The sequence below is a fragment of the Dendrobium catenatum genome, unplaced genomic scaffold (genome assembly GCF_001605985.2).
Source record: "Dendrobium catenatum unplaced genomic scaffold, ASM160598v2 fragScaff_scaffold_1448, whole genome shotgun sequence".
Classification (NCBI taxonomy): Eukaryota; Viridiplantae; Streptophyta; class Magnoliopsida; order Asparagales; family Orchidaceae; genus Dendrobium; species Dendrobium catenatum.
The window spans coordinates 527,344-544,426 of NW_021319910.1; the positions used below are offsets into that span (position 1 = coordinate 527,344).

The window sequence follows — 17,083 nt, forward strand, 5'->3', positions numbered from 1 at the left end:
CTTCCGACCTCCATCACCAGACAACGGTCTTTTCGACCTCCATCCTATCGACTACGGTCGTGCCGATAAAACAAACACATCTATTGTAACTCCCACCATGTAATGCACTTTATATGATGTACATTTGTGATATCAAGCAAAGGTCTTCTCCCAAGGAAGGGCCTCATTTGTAATCGACTGCAAATATTAGTGGATTCATTCAAACTGGGCCAGGCCCCGTGGTTTTTCCCCGTTTTTCAGGGGTTTCCACGTAAAAACTCTGGTCTCTTATGAATGCTACACCCTCTCACTTATCTGATTGTGTGCTGGATCTTCGTACAATGCTAAGACGTTAAACTATATATTTCTCTACCGCCGTGAATACTCCATGACGCAACAATTATAGAGGAGTGCAATATAAAAAAAAATATTTCCATTCACCTAAAACATATACTATTTTTTATTTTATTTACAAAACAATCAAAAGTTAATCTTTGGAATACATCAACACTAATTATATATTTCTTTTAAAGTTACATCCTTTAACATGTAATCATTATTTATGTATCCATTAAGTGTCATTGGTAATTTCATCCAATAAACAAAATTACTAGTGAACCTTCATTGGATTAAGATTTAAGAACATTAGACTACAATTATTTACCTTTTTTTTAGCTATTTATTTATATTCTCGGTCTCTAGTTTTATTTTCAATTATTTTCTAATTAAAAGATTGTAGATTCCTCTAAATCTCCTTAGTGGCTTATATATTTTTGTTATAACTAGATCATTTTATATCACTTTGTCCTTAGAGCTTCGACAAACTTTATTTTTTACCTTTCTTGACCTCCTCATTTAGGGTCTTTATTTTTTAGCAGTATTCAAGATTTTGTTCATGGTTATGTGGTATCTCTCCCATGACTGTTTATTGCTTTGTCTTATTATTTCTAGACATTCAAAGAGATATCAACAGTTGCATTATTAATCTTAGAAGTTTTAAGTCAATTCTTCACAACTTTTATTAGCTAGTTTCATCCAAGCCTTCTTAAACAATAATGTTTCTATACTACACAACCCAAAGTGACTCTTATCGATGTTAAGATCAACATCTATTAGGACCCTCAATCTATCGAAGTTTTAACCCAAAGTGACTCTTATCAATGTTAAGATCAACATCTATTAGGACCCGGTTCGGGTTGACCCGAACCAGAAATTTTCTTGTTGGGTTCGAGTCGGGTTTTCAAGTTGTGTCCAATATTGACACCCCTATGAAAAATATTATTGATACATCCTCAAAAAATTATCTTGATCGGGCACGAATCTTGATGCAAAATCAAGTTGGAAACTTTCGAAATTAAAATTAGGAGCATTTGAACTCCGATTTCAACAAACTTATAGTCAAACTGAACATCTTAGAAATATGAATCCAACGACACCAAATTCGACTCAATCCGAGCCCAAATGAGTCCAAATCAAGGACCCGAAGCGCTATTAGAATGTTAAAATCACAATTTGGATTAGCAAACGGATTCCAAACATAACAAGCTTATAATAGAATCGAGCGGCTCGACGAGACGAATCCAACGAGTCTAAGATCACCAAATTCTGACATCATTAAGGCCTTCAAATGTTTGATGAACGATTTATGATCAAGGGATTTAATATCGACCGTCCATCCAACCACTCCCCATTTATCCTTGATCTCTCACCTATTTACGGGCCATGCCACTACAGAAAATCTATAAATAGACCCCTCATTTCTCTTGAGAGAGGGACCGGAGCAAGAAGAAAAGAGGAGAAGAGAAGGAAGAAGCTCCTCCTCGACCACTGCCGGACCACTGCTTGAGGCCCTCACCTCCGCTGGACCACCGTATGACGTCGTTGTTCCGCCGGACCACCACTTGAGGCCCTCTCCTCCGCTGGACCATCGCCTGACACTGTTACTCTACCGGACCACCACTTGAGGCCCTCACCTCCGCTGGACCACCGCCTGACGCTGTTGTTCTGCCGGACCACCACTTGAGGCCCCCACCTCCGCCAGACCACTGTCTGACGTCGTTGTTCCGCCGGATCACCACTTGAGGCCCTCACCTCCACTGGACCACCGCCTGACGCCATTGCTTCGCCGGACCACCACTTGAATCCCTCTCCTCTGACGAACCACCGCCTGACGTCGTTGCTTCGTCAGACCATCACTTAAAGATCTGTGCTCTGCCGGACCACCACCACTCAAGGCCCCGACCAATGCCAGACCACCACCTAAGGTTTGGATTTCTGCCATACCACTACCTGAGGCCTAAACTTCTATTAGGCCACCTATTGATGCCAAGAGTTCTACCAGAGTACCCCCCTACTACAATGGTCTTTCTGACATCGGTCTCCTGCCGACTACGATCCTTCTGACCTCCGTCACCCACTATGGTCCTTTCGAGCTCCATCAACAGACAACGGTCTTTCTGACCCCGGACTCGTGTCGACTACGGTCCTTCTGACCTTCGTCGCCTATTATGGTCCTTTTAACCTCCATCAACAGACAACGGTGTTTCTAACCCCAGTCTCCTGCCGGCTACGGTCCTTCTGACCTCCGTCGTCTACTATGGTCCTTCCGACCTCGATCGCCTACTATGGTCCTTCCGACCTCCATCACCAGACAACGGTCTTTTCGACCTCCATCCTATCGACTACGGTCGTGCCGATAAAACAAACACATCTATTGTAACTCCCACCATGTAATGCACTTTATATGATGTACATTTGTGATATCAAGCAAAGGTCTTCTCCCAAGGAAGGGCCTCATTTGTAATCGACTGCAAATATTAGTGGATTCATTCAAACTGGGCCAGGCCCCGTGGTTTTTCCCCGTTTTTCAGGGGTTTCCACGTAAAAACTCTGGTCTCTTATGAATGCTACACCCTCTCACTTATCTGATTGTGTGCTGGATCTTCGTACAATGCTAAGACGTTAAACTATATATTTCTCTACCGCCGTGAATACTCCATGACGCAACAATTATAGAGGAGTGCAATATAAAAAAAAATATTTCCATTCACCTAAAACATATACTATTTTTTATTTTATTTACAAAACAATCAAAAGTTAATCTTTGGAATACATCAACACTAATTATATATTTCTTTTAAAGTTACATCCTTTAACATGTAATCATTATTTATGTATCCATTAAGTGTCATTGGTAATTTCATCCAATAAACAAAATTACTAGTGAACCTTCATTGGATTAAGATTTAAGAACATTAGACTACAATTATTTACCTTTTTTTTAGCTATTTATTTATATTCTCAGCCTCCAGTTTTATTTTCAATTATTTTCTAATTAAAAGATTGTAGATTCCTCTAAATATCCTTTGTGGCTTATATATTTTTGTTATAACTAGATTCTTTTATATCACTCTGTCCTTAGAGCTTCGACAAACTTTATTTTTTACCTTTCTTGACCTCCTCATTTAGGGTCTTTATTTTTTAGCAGTATTCAAGATTTTGTTCATGGTTATGTGGTATCTCTCCCATGACTGTTTATTGCTTTGTCTTATTATTTCTAGACATTCAAAGAGATATCAACTGTTGCATTATTAATTTTAGAAGTTTTAAGTCAATTCTTCACCACTTTTATTAGCTAGTTTCATCCAAGCCTTCTTAAACAAGAATGTTTCTATACTACGCAACCCAAAGTGACTCTTATCGATGTTAAGATCAACATCTAATAAGGCCCTCACACATTGTCATGAATCTAACATTCTCTCAATCTGTTGCGAACATAAGAATCATGTAAGTATTAAATCAACTAAATATAAAAAATGATGTTTTAAAAACAAGTATGACAACATTTTCCCTAGTCAAGATCCCAAGTTGGTCTCGCCAAATGAGCAAATTTAGGTGTCACCTTCAGCGTGTATCTTAAATAATCATCTTCAACAATACCTTATCGTAAGTAGAGGGCTCAACCTCCCACCTTATCATTCCTCAATTTTAGGGCCCAATTGGTCGCTGTCTATCGAATCATACAAAACAAATTGTGAAGCTAAAATCACAAACTCATTAATGACCTCGTGAGCAAGAGAAGGTAAGATTGGAGGATTGTGTGCCAACAATTTTGATAAGCTCACAATGGCAAACTTCTCTTTAAGGAATCTTAAAAGCCATCTCTACAATGATTCAGCATCAAGGTAATGAAAATCTATGTGAACTATTTTGCTATTTATTGATTTTTTTTATAATTTCAAGATTTTATTACTTAATTTAGCTTAATTAATTATAATTAAAGTAATAAGATTAAATAGCACAATTAACTTGAACTATTATATTAATTTAGTATGTAAATCAAAATTAACACAAGATAAAATCATAATTAATAATAAATTAGTAATTTACTAAGCTAATTAAATAATAATTTATAAATGGCAAACTTCTCTTTAAGGAATCATAAAAGCCATCTCTACAATGATTCAGCATCAAGGTAATGAAAATCTATGTGAACTATTTTGCTATTTATTCTAAAGCTTAATGATTTTTTATAATTTCAATAATTTATTATTTAATTTAGCTTAATTAAATATAATTAAATTAATAAGATTAAATAGCACAATTAAATTGGACTATTATATTAATTTAGTATTTAAATCAAAATTAACACAAGATAACATCATAATTAATAATCAATTAGTAATTTACTAAGCTAATTAAATAATAATTTATATTTAGTGAACTTAATTAAGTTAATATTTTTTTTTAAATTTACTAACATTAATAATTAATATTGATTTAATGACCTAAACCCTCGTCTTTCTCCAGCGGACTCGCCGCCTCTCCTCTCCTACGCGAAACCCTCGGAGAACAAAGAAGCGCGGAAGTCGTGACGGGAGCTTGCTGCGAGGCGTCGACGGGATCGTGGGGTCCAAAACCTTCCCTTCTGCTTATACCGGAAACCCTCGACGAAAAAGACACGAGGAAGTAACAACTGAAGCTGCAGGCGAAGACGTCGACGGGTATTTTCGTCTAAATCCCTTAAACACGCCGAACTATAGGATTTAACAAGTTAAATCCGTAATTGAGTTCGAAATGGAGGTAATATGTGATTTATCCGTTTATCAGGATTTGGCTTTTCCTCGTCGCCATTTCTTCGTGGCTGCTTCGGCTTTGCGTGCTTCGCGTGAAATTGTTTTTGATAGAGTTGCTAAAGCAGCTTCTTCGCCTCCTTCGGTGGCGTCGATCGGAAGTCGAGACGGGAGCTCGCTCGCTCGCTGCGTACGTAACCATCTTCGCCTCCTCCGTCAAGACGGGAGCTCGCTCGCTCGCCGCGGAAGAACTCGACGAATCAGTAAATCCCGTTAAATCCGCCGTCGAACGACGGGATTTAGCAAATCCCGGATTTAGGATTTACCATCGATTCAGATTTATTGCGTGCTCTCAAACTGTTTGGTATTACAAAAAATCCGGCCTAAAGCCTGCTTAAATCCTGCTACCAAACAGCCCTTTAAGGTAAATCCTGCTTAAATCTGTCTTCCAAACAGCCCCTATAGTGTTCATACGAGTGGTGTTAAACAAATACAAAAGCAATCACGTTGTTGATAGAATTATATCTATTATTATTGATATTATTATGTTTAAGTGAACGAATCTTAGAAGAATTGTCCAATCTCCTTACCCTCGGATGCCGAACATATAACCCGGGGTGTTCTCAAGCTCCGCGGCCTCAGGCGATTTAAGCTTTTCCGAGATCCGCGCCTGCAACCACCGCCAGATTCTCCCGCCCTTGCTTTTCTTCTCCAACTAACCCGCCAAACTGTTCTCATATCCTGTCAACTCTAGTTTTGTTCTATCAGTTTTTTTTTTTGGGTATTGTGAGAGAAATTTAAATTTCTTAATTTCTTATTTCTTAGGTTCATAGACCGTACCTGTCATATCCTCTGAACTTTTGTTTAGTACTATCCTCTTTGAAATTTTTTTTTTAATATAGTGTATGATAATCTATGGAGAGAAATATAAACCAATGCCTAATTGCTTAGGTTCATAGAGGGTACTTGTGTGCTAGAAAATTCATGAAAATAGAGAGAGAATTTTTATGTATTAGCTTTTCACGAAGATTTAACTTAGACAAGCAACAAAAAAGGAGACAATACACACAAAAATTTTTCGTGAAAAACCTGGTAAGGGAACAAGCCATGGGGCCTAGCTCGGATAAAATGATCAACTATAAATAAGTTACAAGTCTATAATTCCCGTCAAGTGGAGAAGATGAGATTATAAAGTATGTAGTCCAAGTTTATATTTTTTGTAATTGTGAGGGAGAATGTTAGAGATGTAGTGTTTGGATGGTGTTAGTCAAACGAGAATGATCAGGTGACAGTGGTTGGGTGATAACAATTGGGCAATGATGGTCAGATGATAGCGATCAAATGGTGGTGAGTGGATAGTGACGATTAGGCGACAGTGGTCAGATGACAGAAATTAGTCAAATGCAGTTAGACAATGATAAGATTAGAGGGAGACTCCTTTGATGGTTTGGTCACATAAAACGACGGCCTTCTGATGATTCGGTTAGGAAAGTAGAGGTATTAGATTTGACTTATGTTAAGAAAGGTAGAGGTAGACCTAAAAAGACTTGGTTAGAAAAAAATAGAAATGATCTTTTTTCATTAGATTCAAACGAGATTTTGACTTTTAATAGGGCAATGGAGAAAAACGATTCATGTAGTCGGCCCCACATAGTGTTGTTGTTGTTGCAGTTAGACAATTATAATCGAGTGATGGCAGTGGCTCAACTGTGATTCTCTATCGGAATTTAAGTAGAGCTTCATAATTTTCAAATCTCCAAACTCAAATATAAGACCTTTATGTGGAGAGTGAAAGTCTTTTTATAGTATTTTAGAAGTATCATATTGAATCCTTTTATAAGAGTCCATTCATTTAGCATCAAGTGTCTTAATGACCTCAAAATCAATAAATCTCAAGATTGATGGATATGCCTTATCAAGCCACTCAATTTGACCATAAGCAAGGAAAATTTTGATATTGTTTTATCTTTAAATCAATGCTATGAAGTTTCTAACTTTACTTTGAGTGCTTTATTTTGGGTCATTTGAATTTAGATCGGATAATTTTTTATGTTGTTGAATTCGTCTTGTCAATTTGCTTAGTCTGATCTAAGTTTGCTAAAATTGGAGCTTAGCTTGTTCTGAATTTAATTCTGAAAGTTTTTAATACAAATAATGCATCAGGATTCATGTAGATCAAGTGAAAGTTCTTCAGACATATTAGTGCTAGTCATATATGTGAGAATTTTTGCAAGGATAGCATGCTTTCTTCATCTTAGTGCAAAGATATTAGTACTAGTCATATATGATGAGAATTTTTGCAACGATAGCTTGCTTTCTTCATCTTAGTGCCATCAAGTGGAGAGGGCGGCCAAGGGTGGAGAGGACGGCCAAGGGTGGAGAGGAGGGGACTGTTTGGATGAGGGAGAATTAGGTTAGGTTAGGGAGAGAGGAAAAGCTTTAATCCAAATCTGTAATTAATTTCAGATTTTAAGTAGATTTGGAGGGATTTAATTTGAAATTCATATTCAAATTGAGGGATTGGGAGCTTTAAAGGGAATTAATGGGGAAGCCATCAATTAGGGGGGGGGCATTGAGGGAAGAGGGGAAGGATTGGTGGGGATTTAAAAGCTTCTAAACTTAGTATTCTAAATAAGGAAGAGGAAAATTAAATCAAATCTGAATGAGATTTAAAACTTTTCAAACATGGCTTTGTCAAATTAGGAAAGATTTTGAAATTCAAAATTTGAATTTCAAATTGAGGAGTTCTCTTCCTAAGTCAAGGGAGGCTATTTTGGTAGGTGGTAATGATGACATTAATCATCATTGATGGTGGATGGACAATGGGGGGGCCAGTGGCATGGTGGTGGGAGGCTTGGGGATTCGGTTGGGGGAAAAGTGGGGCTCGACCGGCGGACGGGTAGTATTGTGAGGGAGACTTGGGTGGGGAAAATGATTGACGACGAAGGGACTAGGGGAAGCCGGCGGGTGGGGTGGGGAGGAAAGAAGAAAAGCAAATTGAAATAAATGGAACCACAAGCCGCGGACTCTTTCAGCAACTGGTGGGTATTGCGCTTGCTCACCTCGAGCTCTCTCTCCCTTCTCTAGTGCTCACACAAGAAGAAGAAGAAGAAGCAAAGGAAAATTTCATTAATCATTCATCAAAATCTTACAACACATTAGACCATTATATATAGGTCTCAATCATGAAAAAGGAAAAGTATGCAATTGCCCTCTGGGCTACAATAACAAGACAATTCCCCAAAGGGGTAAATTCGGAAAACAACAAAACTAAATAAACATAACATGAAGAAATGCATCAAAAGTAAAGGCACTGAATCGTGGCCGTAGATCTGCGATTCCTTCGTCGATAAACTTGTCGGTAGCGTCTGTCGATGTCCTCATCATTGTGGCTGTTAGATTTGGCAACAACCTGACTCCATTGTTGATGGCTAATCTAGCTATTTATTTCCAATAGGATGATACTTATGCAAATGTTGTTCCGTTTAGGGTTTGATATAGTCCTTTTCCTAATTGGTCTTTGTAAGCGTCTTCTATGGCGTAGATTTTTCCTGTATGGGGAATTGTCTTTTCAAAGAAGTTAGATTTATTCTTCTAAAGGTGGAAGAAGCTATAATCTTCTTGTAATTTTGAAGTAAAAAATCTTTAATGGTCTATGTAATTTTGAGATATCTAAGTTAGCCTCAAAAGACAAATATAGATAGAGTGCTGATGGAAAGGATAGCTAACAACCAGGTTTAGTACTAACTTTTTTGAATTTGGTAGTATATGTTAGTTACCCTTTTCTTAGACTAGTGGAAGAGGTGAGACGGCTATTTTAAGTACACGTACCAGGAATTGTATTTGTCTTATGTCAAATATTGATTTTAGTTTGAATCTATGCTAAATCTTTGTGTTGGAAGTACAATCTATCTCTTTGTAGTTGGTGTATCTATATGTATATTTAGCGGCGGAGTGCTCAATTTTTGGTGAAATATGGAGTTGATCAATAGTATACTCATCAATACTACCCTTACCTTTCATTTCTTGTTGTCTTCATGAATATTCTATGCTACCATTAATATTAAACTACCCTTATTTGTTTTCATTATTGGAATAGTAAACAAGCCAAACTTTCCTAGTCATTTCTTCCTTTCTAGAATTCCTATTTGTACTGTTCTCGAATTTATCATATATTGGCCAAGTTTGACGCAGTTGATCACACCAAGAATATGCATGAGTGATTGTATTTAGATATCTTGGATCTATTGTTCAGAGTGATGGTGAAATAGATGGGGATATTATCAGCAGAATTCAAATTGGATGGTTGAAGTGGAGGAATGCATCTGACTTGTTGTGCGATAGAAAAGCCCCCCTCAAACTTATGGGAAAATTCTATAAGATGGTGGTGAGAGTGAGACCTGAAATGTTTTATGGTGCCGAATGTTGGCCATTAAAAAAGAAGCATAATACTAAGTTAAGTGTTGCAGAGATGAGGATGCTCAGGTGTATGAGTGGCTTTATCCTTAGAGATAGGATACGAAATGATCATATACATGAAAAGGCTGGAGTAGCTCCAGTGGAAGATAAGATTAGAGAGAGTCGCCTTAGATGGTTTGGTCACATTAAACGGAGGCTTTTAGATGACCCGGTTAGAAAAGTTGAGGTATTAGATTATTTAATAAAAATAGAGATAGACCTAAAAAGACTTATATATTCTTAGTAATAGTTTGCTCCAATGCCTTTACATCGTTTTCAATATTTGTAAAATCTTGTAGAATAATTATTTTGTTATTAAAATATTTCTAATAAAAGAAAGTTTATCCTTCTTGTTCTTTCTATTATTTTTCTTACATTTGCAAGAATTATATGTTTGCCATCTTTAGGCCTAAATCCAACTAAAGCTTTTAAGGGTCAGAGGTATGCTCAATCATTAAGAGGTTGCACCTAGTTTTTGAGGCCCTTAAGCTATGCTCAGTTGCCTAAAGGTGGCCCGAATGCTTCTAATCCAAACAAATTTTGTGGCTCGTGGGCTTTTCTTGTGCTTTATGGTTATCCAAACATTTTTTTATGGTTCTTGAGCTTTGCTTCTCCAATCGAGGGAGTTTTATGGCTCAATAACTTTCTCACCTGGACTATTTCAAGTTTTCCCATCTAGGTTTCTTAAAGGTTGCGATGATGCATTGACACTTATTCATTGTATTTGTTTCTTGGTTTTATCTTAGTCAAATGTACTCTTCAATTTTTTTATAGTTAATTATAACGGGGACATTTGTTTTTTGGTTTACAATTAGTTAAGAATTTCCCTTTTGTTTGGCAGGAACTATCACATACTTGTTGATTTTCTTGTTTGGAAGCTTATTATGTCAACTAGGCGTAATGTTCGATACTCTCCGCTTGCCGGAGAAGAAAGCGATGATGATAATGGAGGCCAAGAAGATCTTCGATTTAGCTACAATCCTAGAGCATTTGATAGAGTTCCATGGAAGTCCATTGCTCTTGCCCTTTTTCTTCTTGCTCTGGGGTCGATCCTTCTCTTCCTCGCATTCTTCATCTTTGCAGGCCACATGGAGGGCGATAAATCTCAAGCTTTTGGCCTTCTCGCGCTTGGCATACTTTCTTTCTTACCAGGTATGTTTCAAGAACCTTCATTTTTAAATCATCAGACCCGTACATTAGTGTAACTAATATGTAGAAACCAATTAAGCTTGAGAGCTCTCGTAAATTAAAAGGAGAGTTTTACTGAAGGTGAGGACCTTATGTATTCATGATCCAATTAGATTATTTGGAGCTATAATTCTGAATTCAGAAAAATATAAGAATGATTTAATAAATAGCACTTCGATTTAGATTCTTAAGAAAATTAGATGTGTAACAGAATGTTGGAAGCAATAAATGCATCTTATGACAGTTGTTTTCATGGCTTGAAGATGACGTTTTCGGTTTTCCAACTCCAATATCATCATCATCATCATCATCCAAATGGGCTTATCACAATTATGGTTGAGCTTCAGTAGTTTTTTTTTTCTCTTAGTTCTAAACTTATATAGTAGCAAACCTTGCACTTATAGATACAAATATTTGCAAGAAATTGTTTTCAACAACACTTAATTTCGTGAGGGCTAAAACTGCTCTGTGAGAAACTTATAGCATGGAGAACATAATTGCTTAAAGGTTAGATAAACGCAAAAGAAACTTGCCTCTGTTGATGTTGACACGATCTATCATACTTGGCATAAACGTTGCATGATTTGTATTTCTTGATATGAATGTACTTGGTGCTTGTGAAAGGAGAAATTATTCTGTGCAGACGCCGAACGCAATTTATCATCCCGAGATCAACCAGAATGCGCTACATCAGCAGTACCGAGCCGGGTACCGAGCCGCGATACCGAGTAGTACCGAGTCGGGTACTGAGCAGGAGGTGACGTGGTGTATTCTGGTTGGGCTCTAGACGGCGTTCGGCGTCCGCACAGAATAATTTCTCTGAAAGAGATGTAAAACTTAACCAGGAAAAGAAAATATCCATCACATTTAAGTTTTGCTTCAAATTGCTTTGATTACATTACATGTTTTTGCTAATCTTTCTTGAAACTTCTAATATATTCATTCATTTTGGAAAAAAATTTCATGTTTAGGAGGTTTTCTTTCTTATATTTAAAATTTCTTTTATAGTTCGGATGAACATATTTTCATCTTTAGGGAGATGCACCTGAATTTGTAAAGCGGGTAGATTGAGATAACTTGAAAGAATAAGAAGAAAAATGAGTGGATCATTCTAGAAATTTTCAGAAGATTCAATAATCGAGCTTGAGGTTTAGCCATACCAAGTTCAAGCTTGAGCTCTATCATGATTCTTTTGCTGGCTTATCTTCTCAATAAATTAAGAACATGAAATTGAATTAGAATTTTTCACAGCAAAAGTATGGGAAAAAATGAGGGAAAAAGTACGTTTTTTTTTATGTTTTCTCTATAATTTTGCATTTGAAATCTGTTAATTTGAGTATTAAATGTAGCATATTATACGAGCTCATTCTCATGAGCTAATGAATTAAGTTGAGACTAACTTGGTAATTGTCACTTATGTTTCATTTATTGAGCTCGCTTATGAGACGAATGAGCTTAGTTATACCCATAGTCAATGTTTTTGAAATGAAAGGGGATAAAATGGAGAAAAGATTTTAGAAAATAAGGGACTGTAGATTTTATAGATGACTTGATTAATTAATGAATGCACTATGTCAAACTTGTGCTTTGGCTTTTGGATTTGAAGTTGAAATGTAATGTTAATGGATGTGAAAAATGATTATTAGTAATAAAAAATATTGGATGATACATAAATATGATAGGTTTAGCACATAGAATCTATCACAGAAAAGTAGGATATTATTAAGGCCATAACTGTTAGAATTAGGAACTTAAAATTATTAAAATATTATGCGAGTACTACGTGATAATTATTTTTTACTCGCAAAGGTTTAAGAAGCTTATTTGGTAAATCTAGAATTAGATTAGTTTATACTATATGCATAATTTAAGTCAAATGTGCCACAATTCAGTTTTTAATTGCAGTGAAAAAAAAATATTTGCTTCTTGATTTTTCATGTTTTGGACTTCTTGTTTTTTAATTTGAATTTAATCAATCATTACATCATCATTTTGGATTAGCTTTTAGGTATTTTGAGTTTGCACTTAAAGAAAGTAAAGATTTGTGTATTAGATAGTTTTTGATTTGCGAATTCTAATTTTTTTTTTTTTGTGTGATCTACTTTCATTACATAACCCTAGGCTTGTGTGATCCTCCATTCCAAGCTCTAGAATTAGGTTTTTGAGCAGCTACCTTACTGTCCTGTATGCCAAGCATATAATCTTACCTTACTTTTTATTCTTAAGAGCATGTTTTTGAATGTTGGTAACCAAACAGTTCTAAATGTTACAAATATTTTTTTTACTTTGGTTTCATTTGGGACGATTTTTTTACTGCTTTTTAAAGTTACTTTGTAGTCAAAAATTAAACTTTTTATACTAAAAAGTTGTTTTAAGAAGCCGTCCCAAACAAAACCTTTATCTGCCATGCTCGCTTCATGGTTGGGGTTTATAAAAAGCAAGCTTTTAGTCATAATTAGTAAACTTGTGTCCATGACCGCCACAATATTGATTTGTTTGGGACGACTTTTTTACTACTTCTTAAATCGGGTTTCTAGTATAAATTTTTTTAATTTTTGTAATAAAAAAAACCGCTTTAAGTAGCAGTAAGAAAACCGTCCCAAACGAAACCTATAACTATCATCTCCTCCACTATAACCAGAAAGTTCTATATAATTTTTGCTGCAGGATTTTATGAGACTAGGGTTGCATATTACGCTTGGAGAGGTGCCCCAGGTTACAGATTCTCCTCCATACCCTCTTACTGATTATCTTATTGTATTTGTTGTAATTCTATATGTTTGTTCCACATCTGCTTGTTGAATTTTATTTTGTGCCATATATTTTTATGATATTTGCTTCAAAGTTTTAAAGTTTGATCTTTGGGTTCTGCAAAAATGTTGCAATAAATGTCTTATCCCTAAATATTTTGTAATAAACTGTCTGATTTGTGTTTTATCTGTTTTTCTTTGTATAACAAAGTTTTACATTTCCGGACATTTGATGCTGCAGTTTGTTATTTACATAATGAGCCATTGTTACCGTTTACCGTTTATTAATTTAGCTATAATAGCCTGAGGTTTAAAACTTTGTTACCGTTTCATTTACAATCATTTCAAATATTTCGGTCATTAAGTTTGTTGTTGATTTGGTCTGATTTAAAAACCAGTTTTTATAGCTTAGAAAATGGCAAAAAGCATTTAAAAATTGTTTCTGTTTTTGGTGAATCTAAATTTTAAAAAATAATAATAAAAAATAGATCGAAGTATATAGTAATTATAAATTAAAGTACATAATACATTTTTTTATATATAGTAAGCGAATTTATGCCATTAGAAGTGTTATTGGTATTCATAGCGTCCAACATATTCGTTGGACTTTTTGATCAAAACAATATTGATTAGCAGTTTTACGCCTTAATTTGTATCTTTAACTTGCTTATTCCTCCATAGGGCTGGACAATCGATGAGACTCAAATTGATGAAATAACCTATAATTATAAGAAAATGGATGATATCGAACACACTTCATCAACCATTGGAACATCCACTGATGCTTATCTCGGTTAGTGGGCGTGCTCGGTTGGGAACCCCCATTCCGAGTTCGATTCTCTAGAGCGGCAGTCGGCCCTTAAATTGGGGCTCCAAAGCGCCGGCAATGTGTTTGTGACCCATTAGGTCGGCCAGGGTACGGACTGGCAAGCGTGCTCGATGATGTCGGGTGTGACAGCGGACGGTTCCTCGTCATATAAAAAAAAAACCCATTGGAACGGATGATGCTATTATAACAATTGAGAAGGCCGATTATCGCCCAGATATTTGGTTGCTGGAGAAGCCTTTCACCTTCACCTTTAATACCTGTAAAATTACGATTTAAAATGAAGGATAACATAATTTAATTTAAATTTAAGATTTCAAACTATGATGCTTCACATAATTACAAAAAATTAGTCGAAACTCTTATAGCATATATGTAAAAATTTTATCTAAAATTTAAACTTCATTTGGAACAGATTTCTCACTTTTTTCTAATAAAAATTTTTTAAAAGCAGAAAAAACAAAAAAAGTGATAAAAAACAGTTACAAACTAAACGAAGCCTTAAAAAGGGAGGAATGGCTTTCTAAATTATCAATTAGCGCCCGGTACCTTTCTTTGGAAAATTTATTTTGTGGGAAGTGGAACTCATCCGGTTCCCTAAGCCCGTGGCTCAGTCACCGCGTTAATGTAGCTCATTTTGATTGGTATCAGAACGCATAATTACGCTCCGCATCTGCAAAAAATAATGGACAACCAATATTCAAGTAAACAATTGTAAATGCAGGCACACTGCTAAGGGCAATTCCAACCGAAAACTCTATTTTTCACGACAAAATAACGCAAAACTTCAAAATGCCGTGCGGCTGCTCCAATCGAACGCCATTTTAGGTGTTTATGGGAAGGTAACGATCGATCTCCTTTCGTGCGTTTTTCCGGTTGAGAGTCGAAAATGGCGTGGGTGAACAGTGCGACGCCAATATTGGCGTCACACTGTTCACCTGCAAGTAGATTGCGGAAAATTTTGCGTTCGATTGGAGCGATCGAACGATATCATACGCTCGTTTGGCGTTCGGTTGGAGATGACCTAAAGCGTGATTGATCGTCCGCACAAGCAAATGCCGCGCGCAAGAATTTCTATTGGCTTAAAGGTTAAGCACCCAATTCGTTTCGGACACTCTTAAGCATTCAATAGCCAAATTAGCATTTGGTAAACAAAGAGCCTTTCCTTTTTCTTTTGAAAGGCAGGCAAACAATAAAACATTGGATGTGTCAATATACCCACTAAGTCAATCAAAACTTGGCAGATAAAGAAAGATAAACCTCAATCACAAAGGTTTAGCAAGTTAATAAAAACTTGCAATTGTTTGCTTATCTATATAATTTGAGAAGGGCAACTCCAAAGAAATTTTCAACTTAATTTGGCCTTATTACCAAGGATGGCCCTTTCTCATCACAAATGCGTAGTTTAACTATTACCTTGCTATGTGCCCACTTGTTTCTCCTTTCAAATCAAGGTGGCCCTGCATTCCACCAAACACAAATGTAATCTCACTAAGGCTTCGTTTGGGACGATTTTTTTACCGCTTTTTAAAGCAACTTTTTAGTAAAAAAATAAAAAGTTGTTTTAAGAAACAGTAAGAAAGCCATCAAACAAAACTTAAGTCTTCATTTAGAATAATTTTCTTACTGCTTTCTTACTTCTATCTTCCTTATGTAACAAACTTAAAACTGAACAACATAACAAGAAAATTAAGCATAAAGGTATATGACCTCAATTAAACTAATATGGCTGCGATTCAGTAAAGCTACTTTGGCATGAACTGCAGCCATTGCTTTCTAATTCGATGTTTTAAACATACAGTTTTTTTTTTTCTTCTTTATTCTTAGCATCTATACTGCTAGTTGTTACAAAGCCATATCCATATCCACCAACCAAATAAAATTGTATGAATCCATGCTTCAAATTTATAGTTCTTAAGTTTTTAAGCAAATTATAAACACAAATATTCTTCAGAAATCCTAGCACCAATAAAATGGAGAACTGTTCCCAAAACAAGAAGAAAAAGCACCATGGCGTGGAACTCTCTGGAGGGGCCTAGAATTCTAAGCTGATAGGTGGGCAAACATGACTAAAATCAAGGCAAATCATCAGTTATTTGATTGCATCTAACCATACTGAGTACATATAAATTACAACAAAAAAAAAAAAACAAAGTTCCAAAAAAGGCTAATACTTCCACCATATGGATCTGCAAAGAAATAAAAAGAGGCATTGACATACTCCATAACTTGCATGAAAGAAAGAAATAAAACTGTAAAGTTTCTAAAAATTGTCAGAATCATTTCAGGAGTGTTGATGATGTTGGTGCATGACATATTTTAGGGAAATAATATTATGATGAGTTGTGTCATCTGCTTTGCAAAATATGCACTTATTCCCTCATATGTTATCATCATTTTCACCTTTATTGGCTTCCAATTGCATTCATCTTATATGCCCATCTATAGACTATCATATTCAATCAATAATATACATCAGACGCCTTTTCTTCTCAACATGGTATCAAAGATTGACTAAGCTTTAGCCTCCATCATCGCTCGTCTATCCCATCTTTCTCTGTCTCGCCCTGATTACGATCCATGAGTTTCACCATGAGCCGATTAGCCGCTACTTAGCGCACATTCAATCCAATCCTTGCTAATCACTCATTGTTTGCACACACATTGGTCGCCGCTCACAACACTTTTACTCACTACAACACTCATACCTCACTTGTGCCCTAAATAGCACAGCGCCAAACTTGCAACAACCCTCGTTGCATGAGTCACTCTCCACCTACTTAAAGCATGATATTTTTAGCTTTCTCCCA

General features: G+C 36.0%; 1 protein-coding gene across 2 annotated transcripts; it reads left to right on the top strand.

The window, feature by feature from the left end:
* Nucleotides 1–4,774: 4,774 nt before the first annotated feature.
* Nucleotides 4,775–13,675, top strand: LOC110107113 (transmembrane protein 230). 2 transcript variants are annotated; one of them, XM_020837276.2, is made up of 4 exons: nucleotides 4,775–4,982; nucleotides 5,089–5,475; nucleotides 10,351–10,661; nucleotides 13,365–13,675. In XM_020837276.2, the coding sequence occupies exons 3-4, from the start codon at nucleotides 10,394–10,396 to the stop codon at nucleotides 13,442–13,444; spliced, it is 348 nt and encodes a 115-aa protein (XP_020692935.1). In that variant the 5' UTR covers nucleotides 4,775–4,982; nucleotides 5,089–5,475; nucleotides 10,351–10,393; the 3' UTR covers nucleotides 13,445–13,675. The 2 variants fall into 2 exon arrangements, with proteins under 2 accessions (XP_020692935.1, XP_020692934.1); XM_020837275.2 differs by lacking the exon at nucleotides 5,089–5,475 and having other exon boundaries at nucleotides 4,776–4,982.
* The last annotated feature ends 3,408 nt before the right edge of the window (nucleotides 13,676–17,083 follow it).

What these genes read in the sequence shown, in the direction of transcription:
- LOC110107113 (XM_020837276.2), top strand. Translation starts at nt 10,394, where the DNA reads ATGTCAACTAGGCGTAATGTTCGATACTCTCCGCTTGCCGGAGAAGAA. An exon ending in CATACTTTCTTTCTTACCAG is followed by an intron (nt 10,662 to 13,364) that starts GTATGTTTCAAG and finishes TTTTTGCTGCAG; the next exon opens with GATTTTATGAGACTAGGGTT.